The sequence below is a fragment of the Typopeltis vanoorti genome, chromosome 9 (assembly GCF_054136105.1).
Source record: "Typopeltis vanoorti isolate ZY-2024b chromosome 9, IOZ_Tvanoo_1.0, whole genome shotgun sequence".
NCBI lineage: Eukaryota > Metazoa > Arthropoda > Arachnida > Uropygi > Thelyphonidae > Typopeltis > Typopeltis vanoorti.
The window spans coordinates 113909196-113934069 of record NC_143557.1 but is presented as its reverse complement, the minus strand read 5'-3'; the positions used below and the strand labels follow the sequence as shown (position 1 = coordinate 113934069).

The 24874-nt window shown below is 36.0% G+C and overlaps 1 protein-coding gene across 3 annotated transcripts in view; it reads right to left on the bottom strand.

The window, feature by feature from the left end:
- Positions 1 to 24874, bottom strand: part of LOC150103434 (lon protease homolog 2, peroxisomal-like) — a 641828-nt gene that overhangs the window by 271230 nt on the left and 345724 nt on the right. For all 3 annotated transcript variants that reach the window (XM_090397545.1, XM_090397547.1, XM_090397544.1), the window contains exon 11: positions 5208 to 5355. In XM_090397545.1, coding sequence (XP_090253671.1) covers positions 5208 to 5355 — 148 coding nt within the window. The remainder of the gene's footprint in view (positions 1 to 5207; positions 5356 to 24874) is intronic.

Genomic DNA, 24874 nt, shown 5'->3' with positions numbered 1-24874 from the left:
GTTTATATTTCTTCCACGATGCTTTTTTTTCTTTCAGCTCCTTTTTTATATTGCTAATCATCCACTTAATCCCTACTCAGTTTATCTTCCCTGACCCTGGGTAACAGTCTGAAACAATCCCTGACCACATTCCAGGGATAAAAAGTAAGGGACAGTGTATTTTTAGAGATGATAGAGGGAACAGGGCAGGAGGAGGAGGGCTATTATTAATGGTAGCTGAAGAACTTTAATCAACCAAAGTAGAAGTTATGGAGGACTGTAGATCTGAGGGAGATGGTTCATTTGAGATGTTCTTATATAAAATAGAGGCCAACAGGACAAAATACATTGTTGTACCATTTCACTACTGGCATTCATTCCATGTAGCTTCTTAAACCATGACACTGTTTCAAGCCTCCACCTGTTTGTCATAATTGCCAGCTTTGTAGTAAACTCTTTCTTGACTGAGAATTCCCAGAACAAGATTGCATGGTCAATTTCCCTGATCAGAAGGAGAGTTGATAGTTGATAGAGTTGATATAGATAGATCTCCTGATGCTATTCCCAGATCCAACACTCTCAAACCCATGATCCCCTCAATCACATGCTATTTCAGGTAATTATACCTTAATAACCATATAAGTTTCATTTACATCTTGCCATAAGTCCTTTCCTCCTTCCAATGTATATATCCATATAGTTGAAGTCTACCATGATAACTGCTCAACCTTCATTGTCCAAATCTGGCAATGCATCGCATCCACATCTTCCTTTGAATCTCTAGATCTACAGCAGCAACAAACAATATATTTTGTCCTACTAGTCTCTATCTCACAACTCTCTCTCGGATCTCCTCATGTCTGAGGACTCGTGAGACCTTCCTGATGATGATTCGCCATTTCTTTTTCTCCTGTGCTTCTCTTATTGCTTGTTCTAGTTTAAGTCCAGTGATTAATGAGATTTGGTCAATCCACCTGTTGGGGGTTTTCCTCTTTTTTTTTTCTCCACACAGTTTACCCTGGATGATTACTTTTTCCAGGCAGTTGCCTTCCCTTCTACATATGTGTCCAAAATATTGCAATATTCTCTTTTCAATTATGTTTATCAGTCTTGTGTGGATATTCAGTTCTTCTAGGATAATTTTATTTGTTCGCTTTTCTGTCCAAGACACTCTTAACAATCTTCTCCAGCACCAGAGCTCGAATGCCTCAATTCTTCTTCTGTCATCTTTTATCATAGTCCAAGACTCAGAAGCATAGAGAAAGATCGAAAAAAACTAAGGTTTCTACAAGCTTAATTTTCGTCCTTTTGGAGATGTGCTTGTCTTTCCAGATCTTGAATGGATATATCAGTGATCGCTTTCTTAGCTAACCTGTTTGCTTGTTGCTATTATCACTGTGTCATCTGCATATTGTAGGTTAGTGATTGTTCGGCCCTAATTTAATGCCTACGTTCCACTTTTCTAGAGATCTTTTCATTATAGTTTTGCTGTAAAGGTTGAATAGTAATGGTGAGAGTATGCATCCTATCTCACAACAGACAGACTCAAATGAACCATGTTACTCAGATCTACAATCCTCCTTAACTTCTACTTTTGTTGGTTGAAGCTCTTCAGCTACCATTAATAATACCCTTCCTTATTCCCTCTATTCTCTCTGATATTGCTTACTTTCTATCCCTGTAAGTACATCATTTTCTGCCAACCAGTTCTCACTGATGCTGAAAATTTTTGGTCAAGTCGAGCTGACCAAAAACTCCTCTTATTTCTGATATTCGGGCATTCATGTAGATGCATTTCAACATCCTCTTGGACCCACAGTTGCTTGTGCACAATGTCATTACCAACCTATTCAATTTAGAAACTTGGGAAACTGCATCTTGCTATTGACAGTCATTTCTCCATTCACACACACACATTTGTCCTAGAGTTGGCTAGACATCCCTTAATTTCTCTGGTTTTGCTGATTTTGCACCTTAACCCTCACTGAACACACTTTCTCCAAACAACTAACTCTAAAAATTATTCAAATGGCCATCAAATTCACTCAATACATCTCTAAACTGCACACTATTGCTCCTTCACAATTTTATTATTGACTCATTTTGCAATCATGGCTCTTCTTCTCACTTCTGTCCTATCATATCAAGGCAATATGCTTACAATCTTTACTTAATGAATTTTCATTTTTGCTTCTTTCAACAAATCGAACAAACCTTTCAAAGCATTTGTGTCTGCCAAAACAATTAAGTCTTTCATTTGTTTTTTCTGCAAACAAACAGTTTCACTAATATTGCTCAAACTCATGTTTTGCCCTGTGAAGAAGTCCATGTAAGTGTGCTATTTTCCTTTACACTTTCATCTCATCACCTATATTATTACTTTACTTGGAACTTATCCTCTGATTGCATTCCCTCTGGTTAATAATTGAATTATTTCCTGATTCTATTAATTAATTATTTATTTTGAACACAATAAAAGTTAAAAGTGCCAATAAATCAAAATTAAATAACTGCAAAAGACAATTGAAAAAAAAAAAAAAATAATACATTAAAAAAATTCTAATGGATTTACACAAACTATCACTAATAAGAAAGCTAAAATTATTACATACACGATGCTACTTCAAAGCAAGATGAAAATAATAATCTAGATGTAAAATAATCCCCTCATATCATATTACTGAATGTCACCATAGCATTGCATACAGTACTAGCATTGTATATGTTTTATACACATATGTGTATGCTCATGTGTGTAATACTGGCAAAAGAATGCCAGTAATGTAAAAATATGCAAATATTTTTCAAAAATCAAACTACTGATAATTACCTAACCTAAGCGACTTTTCAGCTAGAGAGTTTTATGTGCATTTCGTTCCATTGCATTCTAATCAGGCAATAAAAATAGTGATCTACTTGCAATGAGAATTCAGCCATATTTACTATCCTTATATAGTTAAGAATAATCTGTTTGATGATAAATCTATCCTGAAGTGATATATAATCTAATAAATTTAAAGAAATTAGCGTTGTGGTCCACATTATCAGTTTCTTTAGATTAGTTATATGGCTGTTGTATCAACAGAATGTCATCGAAGAAAAGAGTCAGTTTCCTGGCACCTTCTTAGTAATGACCTCACATCCTTAGAATTTTTTCCATGAAGTTATGTAAAAATAAATCATCAAGTATGCTAAAACACCCACAGAGATTACAATGAACTTGTTCTATCCAAACTGGCATTTCTATTGTTATTATTTTTATTTTTTAATAATGACCCATATATGAAAGTTCGCAAAGATATATAACACAAAAGTGCAAGGTGGAGAAAATAGTAATCTTATATGTGTCTTAAAAAGCTGGAAATTGCACTCATTGGGAAAAACAGTATGGAATGAAGCAAGATGATAAGGAGCTTTTTCAAGTATGTTTGTGGTTGGACAATGTATGGATTTTGACCATTGGCTGCTCTGGTTCTTAAATAATCAGAAGAAAGTAGAGGAATGATCAGTTCAGTGGAGCAATGCCCGTAATGCAGAAATAGAACACCTATGGGAAAGTGACTAAAGGGAATCTGTCAGAGAGAGAGGTTACCTATTAAGCAAATTTCCCTCTTCTGTGATATACAAAAGAATTTTTAGGGAGATTTTGGGTACACCCAAATGTGAGAGAACAATATTCCAAGGTTGGCCGAATCTGAGACATAACTGACAGAGTTTGAAAGAGGCATTGTGATAGGATATCATATTGCAGGGCTATCTCTTCAGCAAAATGTTAGGCGTTGAGCAGGATCAAAGTAATGTTTTGAATGAAAAGAACATCGAGTTTGCTTTTTAGAGGTTGGGCAGGCTATTGATGTAATCTGTTTGTGCCAGGATAGGCTGGATGTAATGTTAAGTAACCCCAAGAAGGGGAAACTGACCTTGAAAGAATATCAGAGTATTATCAAAAGTAAGTCAGTTCTGTAATTATACAGAACTGACCTTTAATAGCATTGAAATTCACTAAGTTACCTTCACTCCACATGAGAATGGTGAGTAGATCAGTATTTCAGTTATTGATTATGGAAGATCTTGATACTTAAATCATTTGAATACCTCATAGTTTCTCAAATGAAGAGTGATGTCATCAGCCAAACTATAAATAGGATTAAGTCAAAGAGACAAGGTCATTGATATAAAGGAGGAAGACCATAGATGAGAGAAAAGAAACCTGGGCAGTCCAGCAGAGAGAGAGAGAGAGAGAGAGAGAGAGAGCTGGCAATCTAATCACAAAGGGCAGGAGGAGACCATACGATGGCAGCTTGTTTAGAAACCTCAATGCCAGACACGATCAAGAGTAATCACAACAGTTTCTCCACATGATCACTCTTTTCCATGGCCTGTATCTAAAGGTAGGTAAGGTTAGCAAGTTGTCTGCTATCAAATGAGAATGCAGAATTTATATTAGTGATTACTAATTAATTGATCAGTCTCCAGACAGCAAAGAAGCTGATTGTTGATAACCATCACTTTCAAGACTACTGAGGTGAGAGCAATGAGATGATGTTATTACTAACGCTGTATGAACTTTTTTCAATAAATAGTTAAATCCTAGTATACTAATTGTTTAAGTTATTTAGCAGTTAACAAGGCTACTTTTAAAAGAGTTAGTTGATAGATGCATAGCGTAATCACTATGCCTCTGTTAATTGTGAAACCAAGTGTATTTCACATTTTTTTCTTAATGTGGCTCCAACCACAAAAGGTTTTAAAACCTATAGTACCTTCATACCATGAGTATTTTTTCCTATTTTTTTTTTATTAATTTTTATATATTTTCTTTTATTTATTTATTTTTCATATAGTCTGGCAATCCTACTCTAGAGAACAAACACAGAACTTTTTTAAGCTACTTCTGGCTTCCAATAAGTGGGATGGTGGTCTCACACCAGGCAATGAAGACAATCACAAACATCCATGCCCACAGCAGGATTTGAACTTGCATCCTGTTGGTTGGAGAGCAGGTATACTAGCCACTTGGCCAACCAGTTGGTGGAAGTGATAAATGTACTTGTCCCAATTAAGTTTCACATAACCAGAAAAGAGATATGAAATTTACTATTTGTGAAGGGGAGTGAGTATTTCAGAAAATGACAGTTAATATGATTCAAGCTTCTTTAAATATTGGTTAGAAGATCCATAAAAAAAAGTTAAAATGAAACCATGCACTTCCTTGTAAGATTACTTACCATTTTATCAATCTCATCAAGAAGAAACACTGGATTCTTTACACCTACTGTTCTTAATCCTTGAATAATTCGACCAGGCATAGAACCAATATATGTACGTCTGTGGCCCCTTATATCAGCTTGATCACATACACCACCCAAAGAAATCCTGTAGAATAAATAAGTCCACAAACATAACACATTGATATGTATCACTTTCTCTGGAATTGTAGTATGTAATCATTATTTCATAACTAATAATTTAAATGATAGCTGCCACATTCCCGGTTCTTGAAACACATTTTTATACATTTTTTGTTGTTATTAAAGTATATAATGCTGTCCAATTACTCCCCCCATCCCCAAAAAAACCTGAGATTTATCAATTTCAAATTTACAAATGAACATTCACTGATTAGATGATAATACATTTTAGAAGGGAAGAATTTGTAATATCCTTAAGTTCACATGTCCAGTAAGTTGGATTGATAATTATGGAAACCAAGAGATTGATGAGGCTAGGGACTTAGGGGTAGATAGGGAGATAAAGTTCAGGGGGCACATTGCTAAGGTGTCCAAGATTGCACATAGGATTACCTGGTTGTTGAGGAACACACTGATATCCAGAGATAAAGAGGTTATTATTCCCCTTTATAAAGCGTTGATACTTCCACATTTGGATTACTGTGCTCAGGTCTGGTCACCTGGATTCCTTGGAGATGAGGAGGCTGTGGAGAGGGTTCAGAGAAGAGTGACTAAGTTGGTGAGTGATGTAAAAAATGCTCCCTACATTGATAGATTGTGGATTGCAGTGGTTGGTTGATAGGCGGAGAAGAGAGGATATGATAGAAACATTTAAATTACTGAAAGGTTTTTATAGGATTGATGCAGGGGAAATGTTTCAGCTGTGTGATAGTGATGGAAGAACAAGAGGTCATCCCTGGAAATTAAAGAAGAGTGTGTGGTTAATAAGGGTGTGAGAACAAGGTTTTTGCCTGGAGGGTGGTGAATGAGTGAAATTCATTGCTTGACTTAGTTGTGAGCTCTTCGTCTGTAAATGAATTCAAGAAGAGATATGACAGATATTGTTTTGCTAGTTTGGGTCTCCCACAATGAGTCCACTGACTCCATGGAGATACCTGTAATAATAATAATAATAATGTTTGCTGCAGAAGTTAATACAAGAGGTCAATTACTACCATGATTTCTCTATATTTATCAGCAAGCATACATGATTACTAATCATGCAGAAGCTTGTGTGGTTAAGAAGTTTTGTGACGACATTTTTATTAAAAAAGACTGTTTTTTAAAACTAAACAAGTACTAAAAAACAAACCCAACAAGTTTCGTTAGTCGTCAGACTTAACATCTTCAGGGGTAAAGATAACTAAAGTTTAAAGCACAAACTAAGAAATTACGAAAAACAAGTTCATTTATTGGGATTATGAACATCAAAAAAGTTTGTTATAAAACTGAATATCAGATCTATTTTTTAAAAAACAGTCTTTTTTAATAAAAATGTGGTCACAAAACTGGAATGATTCGATTCATATATGATTACTGTTGAACAAGATATATGATAAATGTTCAAGAGCAGTTCAACAACAGATCAGTTAACTGACAAAATAACTGTTTTGTATCTCCTTTAAAAAAAAATAAAATAATGATTAAATAAATAATCACAGGAGGAAGTCAAACTAAAAATCTTACTTGTTTTCATTAATTGCTAGTTTAAATTTCATATATTAACTGGATTCAAAATCTAATGAATATTTTTTCTTCTCCCGTTTTTTACACCATTTCTTTTAAATGAAAACCTTCCTTTTATTTTATTTACTTTACTTCATCATTAAATATTATTTAACTGTCACAGTATGATGTAAATCTTAAACTTCTTAGGAAGATCAGTTGTCTGATGAGCAGTCCATGGACTGAAAGATATTTCCTTAGTATGATACACCATTATCAGTTTACAACAAGAACAACATGCAGCACTGACATTTTTGTAGATGAAAGTCATAAAACTGAAATCCATTCATCACTGAATTTTAGCACAATATGCACAAATTATACAAAATCCAGCACAGAACAAAAAAATGTCCTTGCTCAAGTCTCCTCCCCCCATTTTTAATGATATATTCCAATAAGTCAACAGGAGTTCCATAAAATAACTAGTGTAGTATCAATGGTTGGAGAATATTTCCTTTGTGTGAGAACCATCTCACAAAGGCAAAAATATCATGTTACACTAATTTAAGTTACTAGAATTGTCCTGTATATTATGCATATTCTTTTGTGTTTATTTAAAGTAAAAAAAAAAAAAAATGTTTAGAAAGTTACTTTTTATTAAATAAAAAACATTTCATTTTGTTGAGTCTGAAGCTGCTTGCCACTAGGCAAAATCTTCTCATCGCTGGCAAACATATTTGTCAAGCCCTGATATAATGCATAAGGTAAATTAATCAAACTATTCAACAACGGTGGATTGCAAAAGCTGTATACATCATAAACACATGACATTGCATAGGTATAAGTGATGATCTGCAAAGAAATGTCATCAAAGCTTAATGTAGTGTTTAGGGTAATCAAATGTTTGTGATTTGATACATATTAATAAAGCCTACTTAAAATTAGTAAACGATTACTGAAATGAATAACGAAGCACATTTCTTTAGATTTCATCAGATTCCTTTAATGTTGGAGTGCTACAAGGTTCTGTTCTTTTTGGCCCACAGTCTTCTTCCTAGAATGCCATTTTCTCACTAACCTGAAATCTTATCCATAGTCTTGTTGATGATAGTATGCTTCAAACTTTATGGTGCTCAAATGACTCACTTCAAGATCTTCCATAACCTAAAAGCCTGATCTCCTTACCATTCTCCAGTGGAATGATGATAATGCAGTAAATTTCAATGCTACCAAAACTGAATCCTGCCTTATTTTTTGAAAGATCATGCTACAATTCCCGACTTTTGATAATACTCTGATCACTAGTCAAGATCAGTTTCTCTTCTTGGGTTGACTTTCATATAAGTACTGAAAATTATTTATTATTATTATTACTACAGGTATCTCCATGGAGTTAGTAGACTCATCACAAAGAACTCACAACTGAGTCAGGCAGTGCATTCCACTTATTCACCATCCTCCAGGCAAAAAACCTCATTCTCACACCCTTGTTAACTACACTTTTCCTTAATTTCCAGGGATGACCTGTTGTTCTTCCATCACTATCACACAGCTGAAACATTACCCCTGCATCAATCTTATAAAAACCTTTTAGTAATTTAAATGTTTCTATCATATCCCCTCTTCTCCGCCTATCAACCAACCTCTGCAATCCACAAGCTATCAATCTATCAATGTAGGGAGCATTTTTTACATCACTCACCAACTTAGTCATTCTCCTCTGAACCCTTTCCACAGCCTCCTCATCTCCAAGGAATCCAAGTGACCAGACCTGACCACAGTAATCCAAATGTGGAAGTATCGATGCTTTATAAAGAGGAATAATAACATCTTTATCTCTGGATGTTAGTGTGTTCCTTAATAACCAAGTAATCCTATATGCAATCTTGGACACCTTAGCAATGTGTCCCCTGAACTTCATCTCCCTATCTACCAACACCCCTAAGTCCCTAGCCTCATCAATCTCTTGGAGTACAGTTCCATCAATGTAGTACACAGCTGGTAATCTTTTAATCCCAAAATGCATAACTTTACACTTTTCCACAATGAACTGACATCCATTTCCTTTTGCTCATTTTACCAGCTTATTTAATCATCCTGCAAACTCTCAACATAAGCATGATTTTTTATTGCGCTACCCAACTTTGCATCATCAGCAAACAACTAAATATCTCCCTTTAAGCCATTTCCTATATCATTTATGTACAAAATAAACAACAATGGCTCAAGCACAGAGCCCTGAGGCACACCACTGGTCACCTGCCTCATTCTGGACTCTGCTCCTCCATACACCACCTTCTGGTATCTCTCACTGAGAGATACCAGAGATAAAGAGGTTATTATTCCCATTATCCTATCCGTATCACCAGTTTAGTATCCATCCACATCTGTTCCAATTAAAATCTCCCATAATAAAGAAGCCATTTCCTTTGTCCAACAACAGATGTCATTCTATTATAAAAAGCTAATAAATTGCTAAGGCAGGATCAACCTTTAACAAAACCCTGTTGGTCCCTATAGAGTATGATATCCTGATCCACCCATTCTTGAATTTTGTCTTTAACCAACTTTGGCACTAGTGTCGTTAGTGAACGTAGCAGCAGTGTTGAATTGTGCTGGAAAACGTGTTTTTAAATTAAAGTAAATTGTGCCTTTTTGTCTCAAATTGTGCTGCGGTTGTGCTTCGGTTGCATACAAGTGTCCTTCAGTGGTGTCAATGTTTGGAATTCTGTTGTATATATTGTGTTTTCACTGCTGTTTGTTTCACTACTTCAGCGACTAAAGATGGCATCCAACAAGAAACATACGTCAGTGGCTCGCAGAACTTCTCTACGAAAGTCTGGCTCTGTGTTGAATTTTCTGCAGTGGATGCATTGCGAAAAATACATATGCGCCGAGGAATGTGAAGGATCTGTGGACTGGACTGTTTGGCTAAATGAGAAGAATGACAATGTCAACGTATGTGAGAAGTGTCGGGATAGGCTGGAGTAATTAGGCATGGAAGCAGACGTCGAGACCATAGCGCATGAACTTTGGCAGGAGTTCATCAGCTATGAACTCCTGCAGATGATTGGGAAAATGAGAGTGACCTTCATGTTTTGCAAGAGGAATTGGAAGTGCTCAGTAAGGGGATTCTGGAAATTAAATCCAAGTTAATTGGATTAAATAGAGAAATTAGGACTATGGAGATTACTCTAGCTGAAGCAACTAGAACAGGAATAAGTATAGGAGAGTCTTTGGCGATTGATGAAGAAATAAATAGCATGGGAGTGATTGGGAGTCAACAGAATGAAAGCACAAGTGGTCTAGAAGAAACGAGATGTCATGAGAGTGAAGGAGTAAGTAAAAGAGTGTTGAGTAATGAAACTGGGAGAGTCATTCTGAATAGCATAGAAAATGAGGCTGTGAATGACTCTTGTTTGGACTTGAATGAAGTTATGAGTGGTAAAATATATGGTGATTCTATGATTAAGGGTATGGAGAGTAGTATGCCTGAGGAGCGCTTGGCTGGTGGTACAATAGAGAGAGTATCTTTAGCAAATAGAGGACATGATGCAGAAAAGATGATAGTTATGGTGAGTACAAATGACCTGAGTGGTAGTATAAATCGGATAGCAAAAGATTTAAGAACATTGTTAGATATCGTGAAGAAGAAAAATGTCAATGGGAGGATTGTGTGTGTGTGTGTGTGCTGCCTCGTTTTGACAATTATGAGTTAAGTAGACAAGCGATGATAATGAATGATATGACTGCAAGAATGTGCAAAAAAAGAGATCTGGAATTTGTTGATGTCTGGAGTGAAGGCAAAAGACAGCTGTATGCAATAGATGAGTTGCATCTGAACATGAAAGGTCATAAGCAATTAAAGAAGTTACTGTTTTCTGAACAAGTTGAAGTAATTGGGCAGTAAAACTAAAACTGAAAAAACAGTGAATTGTTGATCCTTATTCGCGGAATAAATTGCAGAATAGAGGGGATAAAAATCGGCAAGGGACTACTGAAATTAGTGACATGTATATCAGTTCTAAAGCTGGTACAAGAACTAAAGGGAATCTGCAATTTTTGTATACAAATGCAAGAAGCATTCAAAATAAGAGGGAGGAATTTTTGGCATTAGTCAGTGCAATCTCACCACAAGTTGTAGGCATTAGTGAAACTTGGCTGCCAGCAGAAGATGTGGTCACTGGAATTGAATGTAACGGGTACAGTATTTTCAGGGAGGATAGAGAAGATAGAACAGGGGAAGGAGTACTGTTGATGATAGCTGATGAGTTGCAGCCAAAGAAAGTAGTATATCAAGATGATAGACATGTGAATGATAGTACATTTGAGGGGGTCTGGTGTGAAATAGTGACCAACGCAGCCAAATATACAGTTGGTTGCTGCTTTAGGCCAGGGGGGGAGTATAGGGGTGATATTGAATTCATGCATCAGCAAATTAGTGCAATGAGTGCAGGGTTAGTGATTATTATGGGGGATTTTAATTATTGTGATATCAATTGGAAGGAGGAAATATCACATGGCAAAGAGGAAATGGAATTCATACATCTTCTACAAGATAATCACTTGAAACAGCACATAACTGAAGGGACATGTGGTGTGAGAGTGTTGGACCTGGTCATTGGTTCAGAGGATATATGCAATAAGTAAGGTGTCCTGGTTACCTCCAATTGGTGAGAACGATCGTGTGGTATTAACTTGGGAGGTTGCAAAATTTGTGGATTTCTCTCTTAAGAAGGGATATATACAGAACTACAGGTTAGGCAATTATAACAAGCTTCGGAGTGAGCTTGCAGCAGTCCCATGGCAGAACATATTGCAGCAGAAAGATGTTAGCAGTGCATGGGATAAAATCAGTGGGTATCTGAGGAATGCTGTATCAGATTGTGTCCCCATGGTCAGGAAGACAAACAAGGTAGGCGTTAGATAGATGAGTAGTAGTATCAAGCTTGATCTGCAAAAAAAGAAAATGTTATAGAGAATTTACAAGGAGAAAGGCGATCAGTACATCCATGAGCAGTACAAGGCTCAAGCTAGGAAGGTTACCAGAACAGTAAGAAAAGCTAAATCAGATTATGAGAAAAGACCTTAGCCAAGGAGATCAAGAGTAATCCCAAAGAGTTCTTCCACTATGTGGCAAGTAAAAGGAAGAATGACTTCGGAAGGATAACCTTAGTGGGTGCTGATGGTATCGAGGTGACCAATTCAAATGTAATAGTAGATTTACTGAGTGATCACTTTTCAAAAGTCTATCACCCAAGTGAGAATATCTCTGTACCTGTAGAAATAACTAACGTGAGAATTGAAGTTAAGAAATCAGAGGTACTTAGTATATTGCAAAATGTAAATGTGAACACTGCTGTAGGTTTAGATGGAATATCAGCTCGGGTGTTACGTGAATGTGCAAAGAAATTGTCAACACTTCTTACTTGATTATTTAACTTAAGTTTGAACTCTGGTATGGTCCCTAGGGAGTGGAAGGAAGGCAAAGTAGTTCCTTTGCATAAAGGTGGCTCTAAAACTGCGGTAGTTAATTACAGACCAATCACCATCTTGGGAGTGGTGGTAAAAGTATTGGAAAAATCTAGAAAACCATGCTGAAAAAGTAAAACAAAATCACAATTCCACATATTTAATAGTTATTTCTTAAAAATAATTATCCATATAACGGGTATTACATTTTATTATTATTATAGACAGATTCAAATTTTGAATTTATATTCTCATAAGCTTGCTGGAAAATTCTGAATATACATTACATGAATGACTTTAATTTTGTATTTTATATTCACTTAGGAAAAATATAACTTTCTGACATGGGATTACTAGGTTGCTTTTTGTCCTCTTAAGGTTTCTACCCAGTCTTTGAAGAAAACCAACTGTTTGAAGCAGTTGGTCAGGCCAGTGAACCCTAAACACACTAATAAAAGATGAATGAATGTATGGGCTGAGTTCATATCTTTTAAATAGTACAAACCCAGTCAACTTTGATGCCATAAGTTAAATTCTCATCAGCTTTCAGGAAAATTTTGGATCTGGCTATAATAATAATGAATATATAGTATCCTTTATATGAATGATTTACTTTTGCCAGAATGAAGTCGTTTAAGCTCTTTATTTTAGTAGAAATGATTACTTATCGAAGCATCACCATATTAACCATATCTTCAATTGCATCTCTCTGCTGATTCTCTGTTTATATTGTGTCTCCAGGCAACTTTCATAATACACAGTTATAAGATCACACCTTCTTGGCTGCTGTTTTAAGGATAAAAGGAAAATATAATAAAACCATACCATATCCACTAACAGGGAAAGACTACATTCCAATATTTCCATAGTGAAAATGTGAAGTGAGAATTAATTTCAGAACAATGCTGAGAAACCTAGCAGGGCTTCTGACCTAAAGTCCAATCTTCACCTTCTCATGGTACACCCTGTTGGGCAGGTACAAATATGGATGGGCTGGCAATTTGGGATTTAGCCAAACAAACTGTATTCTTATTGACTTAAACCCATAAATTTCATGCTGGCTGGAGCATCACCTGATTAAATAAGGACCTCCCTCCCATTGTTTTTTTTGTCAGTGAATCAGAGCAACAACAAAAAATTATAATAAGCATCAGTGGAAAAGAAATAGAACTAGCAGAACTAGATAAGTACCAGAACAGCATAATATAATAAGTGATACTGAAGCAAAATGGGGGGGGATGGGGAAAGCAAGTTCTTTCTAAGCAACAAATGCAAGATTATGCTCAGGAAACAACAATAAAGAAAAGATGGAGTAGTTATAGTATTCACACTAAATATGAGGATAATCTTCAATGGCAAGCAATATCAAGTATAGTGATGTGGGCAAATATAAGAATGGGGGAAATGGACAATGAGATTTATCTATGCCTATGGTCCCCCCCCAAGAATGTTCTACTAAGGAAAAAACACAGGAATTTTTTGAGGCATTAGAGAAGGCAGCTGACACAACAAATCCTGTGTCAGCCTTATCCTGTGAATGGTTTGAGGTCCAATGATTAATAAACCCTTGACACTGCAAGGTAAAAGAGGGAAAAGGAAGATGAGATGAGTAGGGAACCCTGCTACTAAATCAAACACTGAAGTTTGAAAAGTTGTATATCCAATTATCAAAATATCTTGGTGCAATCAGGAATATCATCTCAGAGATACTTTCTCTGAGATGATATTCCTGATTGTGTGACAAAAAAGACAGATTCCATCCAGAATACCAGAGTGCAAGCCTTTACCACCTTTATTGGTCTTGGTGTTAACTGCTGTGAGAAGAAAAAAAAAAAAAAAAAAAAAAAAAAAAAATCCCATTGCTCTTTTTATTATTATTATTATTATTACATGACACCTACAGTGCTCTTAGTGCTGAAATCTGTATTGTGCAAAAGTACAATGGACTATTAAAGTAGAGCATCTTGCTTCTGTGAGGCCTTATTAACTACAGAAGATATAGCCCATATCAATTAAGTCTGGTAGAGTTTCGACCTAGGTGACCACAGCGGCAGATTCCATCATAAATTCCCATTCTACAGAGAACAAGTGATGTAACTGAAGACATCTATATCAGAAGATCCTACAAGAGCAGGTAATACCTCCATACTTTCTGCTATATGGTTATTATTTTCCCAGTTACCATCTCAATAGAAGAGTATGGCCAATACAACTCCATTCACTCTTCAAGAATATCACAAACTTCTCAGGATTAGAATCTTTCAATAAGTCATGGGATTTCAAAGAAAATTATTAGAATGTCACTCAAGGAAGTATTTATTAAAAAAGTAAGCTAAATCGTTATTTGTAGACAGAATTTAGCAGGCATCATCCTCCTTCCTGATTAATAGAATATCATCATCTGTTCAATTTAAGTGGAAAGAGAAAAAGTCTCTTGATGCTCAAGTGCAGGCAGGCATTATATAAGAATAGAAGTGTTTGTACTAGAAACAATACCAGATGGAGTATCTCCATCTCCTACACAAGTGAGATGAACAAGCAGTTTGTCTGATTTGGAAGGGATGTATTTTCCACTCCACCACCACACAGCTACCTGATTTAACTCTTCCTTCTAGCTCACAGTTCATTCCAGAAACAAAACTCTTCCATCCATCTTCTTTTGATGAAATAAAGTCTTCACTTCCAGCAACTTCAGCAGTTGTGAGACCAGATGGATTTATTGCTGCCAAGCTTAGGTAGCTTCATCCATCTATCCTGCAAGATCTAATTGATCTATTTCTGTTTACCAAATATATATCATCATATCTGCACCCCCAAGCTACCATCCAATTATTGCTCCTATTCTCTAACATATTTTTCATAAAGTGTTAGCTAAATATCTTCATTGTACATCTAGCATTATTTTAGGCAGAGAATCTTCATCCATGCAAATGGCTGTGCTGAGAAAATCTTTTTTTTTCCCTCTCTTCTCTCTGAATCTCAACACCACCTTTGGCCTCACTTTATGGCATCCCTGGACTTGTGGAAAACCTTTGACAGAGCCTCCCTTCAAACTATACTTCAAGCCCTGTCTATCTGCAGGACGTCCAGAAAGTTTTTTCACTTATGTTTCAGAGATTTACTCTGTAAATTCCCCAACAATTACCCTGGACTCCAGATCTGCATCCATCCAAGCACTCAGGAATATATTCCAGGAAGAGTTTCTTCATATTAGAACCCATATTGGCTACTCAACTGGCACAACCACTCTTAATACTATACATCTACCAATGATCTAATACTCATAGCATTATCAGAAAAGGCTTGCAGAACTTCTCAAACAGTCAACTTCTTTCACATTCCAAACCTAAAAAATCAACGTAACAAAGTTAAGTATGTTGGAAGTTTTTCCACTTCATTTATGGTTATACTATAAATTAAAAATACCTAAAAATTATATACTTGGTTTCATCCTTTATCTAAGTGTAAGGAAACAAAGTTTGCACCTGAAATATAATCAGGACTGGGGCAACTCGTATATAGGAGCTAATGACCTCACATCACTTGCCTTAGTATCCTACAATGCAAAGCACATATCCTTGTGGATATGTATAATGCTATGCACTATGGGAAGGGTCACTACCCAGACCATAGGTTTTGACCTTTATTGAGGTGAAAAAGTAAAGGTTGCTCATCATAGGCCTAGAGTAGTTAGTATATGGGTGCAAGAGAGCCTGACAGTATTAGGAGAAAGAAAGACAGATAGATAGCATGAGAGATAGAGAAAAGGCCTCAGCTCTTTTATATCATCATATAGTCAAAGGCTATCAGTTTTCCTTTTTCATCAATCTCATAGATGAACAACCAAAAGACCAATTGAAACTAAAGCGCAAAGATGACTGATATCCAAGTGGTTTGCCCCAATGTGTGTTAACTGCCTTGAGTTGGCCTTCTCTACCTGGGATTGCTCTCTAGTCATCCCTGCAATTGACTATAAGACCACATTGAATTTAGAGGGTGAAACTATTTAAAAAAGCAAGAACAGACAGAATTTTATCTCCCCCCTGGTGAATATTGCACAATGTGGGTGGTCTATACCATTTAGTGATAAATTTCATATCTCCTACAATGCTCCTTTCTAAATACAAAAATTGACTGAACAACAAAATTTCTACAATATTATAAAGCATTTGGATGTCATATTGCTGGTTTTCAAATCCATGTTTCTTTTTAACCTTCCATAAATGATATTTTAATTCATTAATTATAAAAATCAAAATTCTCTTCCCATTGCTGACAGGTGGCGGGTACTGCAAAAAAATAAACCTGTTCTGTTGTAAGTAATGGAATGCCCAACATATTGCATAATCTGTTCCGAATATGCAGGGCAGCTGTAGAATGCATGTTCTACTGTTTCCAATTGGTAAGAGATGTCATATATTGGATCTCTGATGTTAAAGTACCTCCATTTGATGGTACTGACTGGAATGCAGCCATATGCAATTCTCCAAGCAAGATCCCTCCTGTTAGGGTACCCTTGTAACTTCAAGTTATGAAACAAAATATTGTTGTCCGTACCTAACTGTGGAACTTCACAGCGAAAGAAATTAAAAATTTCTTTATACTAAATTTTACTTTTTTTAATGAAAAGAATGTCAATTTTTAATGAAAAGAATGAGTGTTTTAGCAGTCTTGGATTAAGCACAGAGTATTGTAGTATTCAGGAACAATCTCAGCTTTAGGACCTGTACAATCATTAACTCCAAAGGGTAAGATGAAAACCCAAGTAGTACCGGAGAAGGTCTGCACACGTGTGATCAGTCTACAATATTTTATGGATTTTAGAAGCTGTATTGCTTAAATAGCAGAATTTTAAGACTGGAAATCCAAATCCTCCATGCTTCTTTGATAGTTGAAGAAATTCCTTTTTTTAACTGCTTGGTATTGGCTGGACCAAAAAAAATTGCAGAGGTTTACTATATAATTGCTTTTCGTCGGCTTCTGCAATGTCTGTAATATTTATTATATACAACTGAGCGGGAAAGATTATGGTTTTGAGTACTATGGCTTTAGAAGAAAAGGAGAGTGGCCCTATTTTCCAGTCTTTTAACATTTCCAAGTTCTTGGACTGGTAATATTGGGCAAGTGGAGAAGGAAATTCCAAGTATAATGAAGGGTTCTCTCTTAGGGGTTAGTCCAAAAGGAATGCCTCCAAGAGCCCACCTTCCATAAACTTTTTAATTTTGTCTAGTCTGCAATTAACAATTAATCTACTGCTTTTGCTGAATTTTTTCAAAATATCAAAAAAAAAAAAAAAAAAAAAGAATCATTATTTTCCCACTACATCATCGGCATATGCTAATACCTTATTTTCCTTTATAGTCGAAGGAATTATTAGTCCTCGCACAGCATGTATATTGTTGACTTCCTGTAAAAAAGGTTCAAGAACCAATGCAAAGAGCAGTAGACTGAGAGGGCAACTTTGCTTGACTCCTTTGCAAATTTTTACCGGATCTGACAGGAACCCATTAACTAGAAGGAAGCCTATGCCAATTCAACCTGGGGTGAATTGGCATAGGCTCCTTTGATAACAGATAACTGTTTTTTCCCCTACACCAATTTGCTGGAGGATGTGGAATAGAAAAGGCTATTAATAAATTATCAAATGCTTGAGTAAGGTCTACTAATAGCACTGCCATCGACTGCTTTTTCATGTTAACTAAGCAGATTAGATCATGTAGCAGAAATACATTAAATTCTACTGTTTGACCTGGTACTCCATACACCTGTGTGCTTTTAATTATGTATCTCATTTCCACTTTGAGCCTGTTATTGATAATGTGGAAAAATATCTTGTAGTCAGTATTAAATAGAGAAATAGGTCTCCAGCTGCTGATTAAGTGATCTCTATTAGGTTTAGGAATGAAGATAGTATGGCTTGCTACAAATTCACTTGGTATGTATCCTGATGAGAGAAAGGAATTAAATAGTGTAACTAGAATGGGAAAAATAAAATCCCAGGCCTCGCAATAAAGTTCTATCCCTAAACCATCTGGTCCTGGGGATTTTCTTGTTTGGCATTCTTTATAGGCTGTGGTAACTTCAGATGCTGTAATGGATCTGTCAAGCCCATCTTGGATATGAACAGGAAAGCCATTAATGTTCCAAGAGTTATAATTTCCAACAGTACTATTGTCTTCAAACAGATTTTTGTAGTGTTTTTGAAAGGAGTCAAGGATGTCTTGAGTGGTGGATATGTCTTCTTTGTCAACACAGATTTGAGTGATAGTTCTTTCTTTGCAAAATTTTGTGAATTGTCTATTGAAGAATGCAGCTGAGGGACTATCTGCTAAGTGCTGCTGTATTCTTATCTTAAAATTTCTTTCTTCTACTTGTTTCTGCCTTTCCAGTTCTATCTCTATGTTGCTACATTCTATATGATGTTACTACATTCTATAACCATTGCATTCATTTGTTATGAACCAGCTTCTCTCTTTATACAGGTCTTTCAACTTTTTTCTTTTGAGGAAAGTCTGTTCCTTTCCCCATTCCATCATATTCTGCTTTACTGCTTCTTTGAATTTTAACCACATATCCCAATTACAGGTAACATTATTCAAATTTGAACAGAGGGTCTGGAATTTAGATGAAAAGATCAACAGAAAATTTGGTGGAAGTCTCCATGGTCCAGAAGAGATCTCTACTTTTTCCATCAGTGGAACTTAAGTAGAACTGTTGACTTCATACCCATGTCAAGATGTTTTATCTGAATTATCCTATTTATAAGGGAAGAAGAGATATAAATTCGATCAATACGAGTACCAATGCCTTGATTCATGTACCTGGAGATTAGGATTGAGAATCCTCCATATGTCTACTAGTTGAGCAGTGCTGAGACATGTTTTTAACTGTGATATTCCACTTTTCTATTCCTGGGGTGATCTCCTATTTTGTCTAATGTGGGGTTTTCAATACAATTCCAGTCTCCAGCTGCTATGATGTAGTGGGCACCATATAAATGTGGCTCCAATTCCTGGAAGAATTTTCGTCTAACTGTTCCACTGGATGGAGTATAAACATTTATAAACCTTATTACACATCCACAGTATTTCCAATCTATTGTCAAGATTCTCCCTTCTGCATCACTTTGGATATTACAAAATGACCCAAGGGGGGGGGGGGAATAAGAACTCCTACTCCAGTCCTGTTAAATCTTCCAAAGCTCCAATAAGAAGTGGATATCAATCTGTTAAACTTTTTATATCTTTATATCTGCAGAAATAGGTTTCTTGGAGAAACAAAAACCTGATATTATGGCGCAGCAGAAGTTTCCATAACTTTCTTGTTTAATTTTCCTGTGGAATCCCTGTACATTTAATGAGCCAATGTAGAAAGGAGATGCTATGATTAATGAAGTGTCACTGGTAAGTCTTTAACTTCTAAATTTTGGATGAACTTGATGAGGTCTTCAATCTGTGAAGGAGCAATTGTGTAACCTGCTTCTTGTAAACCGTTTTTTTACAAGAAGCAGGTTTTTACTGTAAAATTCTAAAAAAGTTTTCCAGTGTTTTAAAGTTGTTGCTTTATATTATTTCAATTTCAATTCTATAGTTTCTTGATTTGGAAGCTAGTTATTTTCTTTTCATGTAGGTGATAATTGTACTGAGAAAACTTTGAACCAGTAAACTTTATTAATTTTCTTTAATTGTATCTCTTGCTTTCTCTTTATTAACATGAGTTGGTTCTTCATAATCCATAAATACTTCTGAGCCTGAAGAGTTTTCATTTGATGATCCACAGCTTTCTCCATTTTTACATTTTTTATTACTTCTTTTTCTTTTAGATGTAGTTCCTTTTTTTAATTTTTTTTTTGTTTATCTTCAATTTTTTGTATGAATTCATCTTTCCTTTTTGATGATCTTGTCTGCATATTAAGTTCTTTCAGTCGTCTTACTTGCTTTTCTGTTTCTTCTCCAGTTTCTCTTTTTAGAAAACAGTTGCATGTTTTTGCATATCGTTTTGTACTACCTGTTTGGTTGTTATATTAGGTTCATTATTGGTCTTGCACTTGTGATTTTACCAAGTGTAGTTTGTTTAAAAGTGCTGTCTTTACTATACTGAAGATCCGGCAACTCTTCATTATGCCTTTCTGATATATGTGGTGCTCTAATCGGCTGTACCGGTGCTCCCACTCTTTTTGCGAAAGTTCTAAAAGAGTGACTTTTAGCCACTGACACTCAACTACCATTCCATGTTGGAAATCTGTCAATTCAGTTGAATGTGGCATCTCGATATTGAGTACAGTGCAAAACATACAGCACATCCCACCTTTTATTATCAGACTTACACAGATACTCCCTGAATATCTGTATGTGGTAAGATCTGAAATTTGCATGGCACATAAGTTGTCCAAATACTTGTGTCAACATAGTGTGTGTGTGTACAAGATGTCTGAAAAAGAACTCTGGGGTTTCTAACACAAGTACTTTCTATTTGGACCACCATATGATGGTGTTTTGAGCATATTCATGAAGTGATAATATTCAAATTGTAGTTTAAGTGTTATCCACCAGACAGCAGTGCTGAAGTGGCATGCTGCTGTAATGGAGTTGATACAAGAGAAAGCACAGAATGTGTGTGTGTGTTATGGTTCACAGAAACAAAGTCAGTGACAAATGTACAAAGGAATTTCAGGCAGGAGTATGGCAAGAATGTTCTGAGTGACAAAAGCATCCATATGTAGCATCAACAGTTCTTGGAAACAGGAAGTGTTTTAAAAGGTTGTATGCCTACGATGCAGAAAACATGGAACGAATTCAACTGTCTTTCCAGCATAGCCCAAAACGTTCAGTTCATAGTGCGAGTCATTAATTAAAAATTATTAAAAGCACAGTGCATGGCATTGTTCACAAGAGACTGAAACTTTATGCTTATAAACTGCAGCTTGTTATCACATCCAGCCTACTGATAGGCCACAAAGAGTTCAGTTCGTGACAAACACGTTAGACCTTATTGCTGAACATGACAACTACTTCCAGAGCATTTTATTTTCTGATGAGGCAATGTTTCATGTGCATGGAGTTGTGAATTGCCATGATTGTTGGGTGGAAGAACTGGTGGAGTTTGTCCATAACAGTCTGAAAGTCAATGTCTGGTGCAGCATCTTGCATGATTGGATTGTTGGGCCATTTTTTTCCATGTGGAGCCAATTGAATGTGGTATACCTGAATATGCTACAGAACTTTGTGTTTCCCCAGACTAAGAATTTGGAGAATCCCATTTTTCCAACAGGATGGGGCTCCACCACATTATGCAGCAATTATGCAGACTGTGCTCAACAACTGATTCCCAGGAAAATGGATAAGTAGAAGAGGTCCCATTGCTTGGCCACTGCACAGTCCCGATTTGACTCCAATGAATTTCTTCTTTTGTGACTACATAAAAGACGTTGTGTATCAAGAAAAAATCCAGTCCCTTGCTCACCTGCACCATAGAATAACACTAACTTTCTTCCTTTCCAGGCTTATAGGCCAAGTGGCCTGTTTCGGACTCAATTTCATCTTTTTAAGGGTCTTCCTCTGCATTGAGTACCTTTTGGGTGGTAATTTAGAATTTGTTTAGGTATTCTGCTTCTATTCATTCTCAGAGTTTGTCCTATATATATATATAACACTAACCATAGAAGTAATTCCTATGGATATGCTTACCTGAGTGTGGTCCGATGTGGAATTCTGTTTTGATGTCTGTAGGGCTGTAAATGGTGCACACATTGAGTTACACTAACAGGTAATCAAACTTGTGACATTGTACTTCGATAATATATGCTACATACATTTCTGCTTCAAAATGTCATAAAATAAATTTCATTGAAAACCTCAGAGTTCTTATTCGGATACCCTGTATATATTATCTTGCATTTTACTGTTATGCAAAATAATCATCTTTCAAACCAAGCTAGCTACATGGAGCCAAATGAATTTTCCACTAAATCCTGAGAAATAAACAAATAAATATAAGTATTTTTTTCCCTATTCCTCCAGAAAAATGGCACTAGTGAATGTGTTGATATGATCCTTCAAATACACTGTGATATTTCAAAGATATATTCTACAGCAATGAAATCAGGATGCTCTGCTGGTAAGTCTAATCTTTGCACTTCCACTGCCTCAAACTTGTGTCTCAGAGTGATACAGTATTACCTGGCGCATTATCACACAAATACCCAACTGGATTTTTTTTAAATAGACACTATCGCAATATATGCAAAAGTAACTTTGGAAAATGTTAAAATAATGTTTATTGTTCATTTTTCTGGGCATTTTAACATATAAAACAATACAGTATGGTAAGTAACATTTTCATGGCTGCCACCATACCTACATATGTTTATCTGATCTGAAGAGTATATATTATGTTTATCTCTCTTTGTCTGACAAATGGTGAAAACCTTGCATGTTTTGAGATTTAGTGGTATAACACCATCATGCACATGTAAGAGAAAACTAAATATAATTTATTACTCCTATATATTTCTCCTTTGTGCAGACTGGCTATTCTGATACTATTAGAATCGAACAACATCAAGATTATATAAGATTTTTTGGATTCTGAAAGTTCAGGCTTTGATTCTCATGCCATCGACACTAGACACAGAGTTCACCGGAACCATCCACGATGCTACACTACAGTAAATCAAGTTTCATTGCTCCTCAAATATTACTCCTATATATATCTGGCCTGGTTGGCCGAGTGGTTAGCGTATCTGCTCTCCAGCCAAAAGGCTGTGGCTTCAAATCCCACCGTGGGCACGGATGTTTGCGATTGTCTATGAAGACTAGTGGTCGTGGTGGACAGTAGATGGCATTGGTGGACAGTAGATGACATTGGTGTAGATGATGTGGTTCGATGTAATTAGAGGATTGAGTGATGGAGATGGAGAGTTGTAGAGCAAGTGCCCTCTCTCGATGAATCTTGGACTCCCTGGAGGTGTCAAGTAATATTTTGCTCAATATGTCATGAGCTTCTTTCAGGGAGAAGACAGAAAAACAGTAACAACATTTAAATTCAGAATACAAGCACGAGTCATACAGCATGCATATAATATTACGTCTTTGTCGCAGCTATGCAGTAGGAGGAAACACTATTAGATTTCAGAGAAGTGGACATACAATCTATCCAATTAAGATTGGGACAGTATCGTAGGACTCTGCACAATTCAAAAAATAGACAATGAAACTTGAATTTACTGTAGTGTAGCATCATGGTATGGTTCCAGTGAACTCTGTGTCTAGTGTCGATGGCATGAGAATCAAGGCCTGAACTTTCAGAATCCAAAAAATCTTATATAATCTTGATGTTGTTCGATTCTAATAGTATCAGAACAGCCAGTCTGCATAAAGTAACCAAGATGAGAAGAACAGGGTATCTGATAAACACCAGGCAAGGATAAAGGTGATAAATGTATCTTTGATAGGTAGTAAGAAAGATGACAACTTCCAGGCTGGATTGAAGGTAAAAATTATATCTGCAAAGGGTCCTTGCTATTTATTCAGATGTTCCTTTAATGAAGGGTATGCTGATTCTTTTAACAATAGATTGCAGTCTGGAAGAGGGATGATAATTATCAAATATTTTCTGTCAAAAGTCTTGCTGTATCCGTTAAGTAACAGAGTAAGTTTTAATTTAATTCTTCTAATAGAAGAGACTCAGAAGAACAAATTGTGCGTGCTTGATGTACAAGGCTTTTGATAATGCTTTTTTTTTTTTGTTGTGAAAGATGATGATGATGTGAAGATGCATACATATATCTACATGTAAGAAAAAACTAAATTATATTTATTCAAATTATTAAGTGGATATTGAATCCAACATTAGCCGAATAAGAAACTCAAAGATAGAAAATCTAAGAGTTTCATGCCGAATATAGAAAACTATAAAAGTTCGGCGAGCCCAAGCGTAAGCGAGCCCATAATGTAAAACACATCTCCCAGGAGTAGTGTTTTACATTATGGGAAAATACTAAGGACAGTGATCGGAGCTTACTCCATCTTTACTACAAGTTGCCCTAGCATGTACCAGGTGTTGGTTTATGCTTGGACTCGCATAATGCCGAATATAGAAAACTATAAAAGCATGAAACTCTTATGTTCAGGCTACTATGACAGCACTACATGATTAAGTTTACATTATTATTAATCTCCTATCAACAATTTTATTATCGTTATTATTATTTGACACCACCAGGGAGTCCAAAGACTCGTCGAGGGAGGGCACCTGCTCTATAGCTCTCTCCACCACTCAATCCACCAACTGACCACAACTACATCAATTCCATCTACCGTCGACCACCACCACTCGTTTTTCCACTGACAATTACAAACATCCATGCCCACAGCGGGATTCGAACCTGTAGCCTTTTGGCTGGAGAGCAGATAAGCTAACCACTCAACCTCCAAATTGCGTAGCATACTTCACAAGAGATTATATATTTTTTTTAATCCTTTACCTAAGCATATGCAGACAAAGTCTGCAAGTGAAGTAGCTTCATG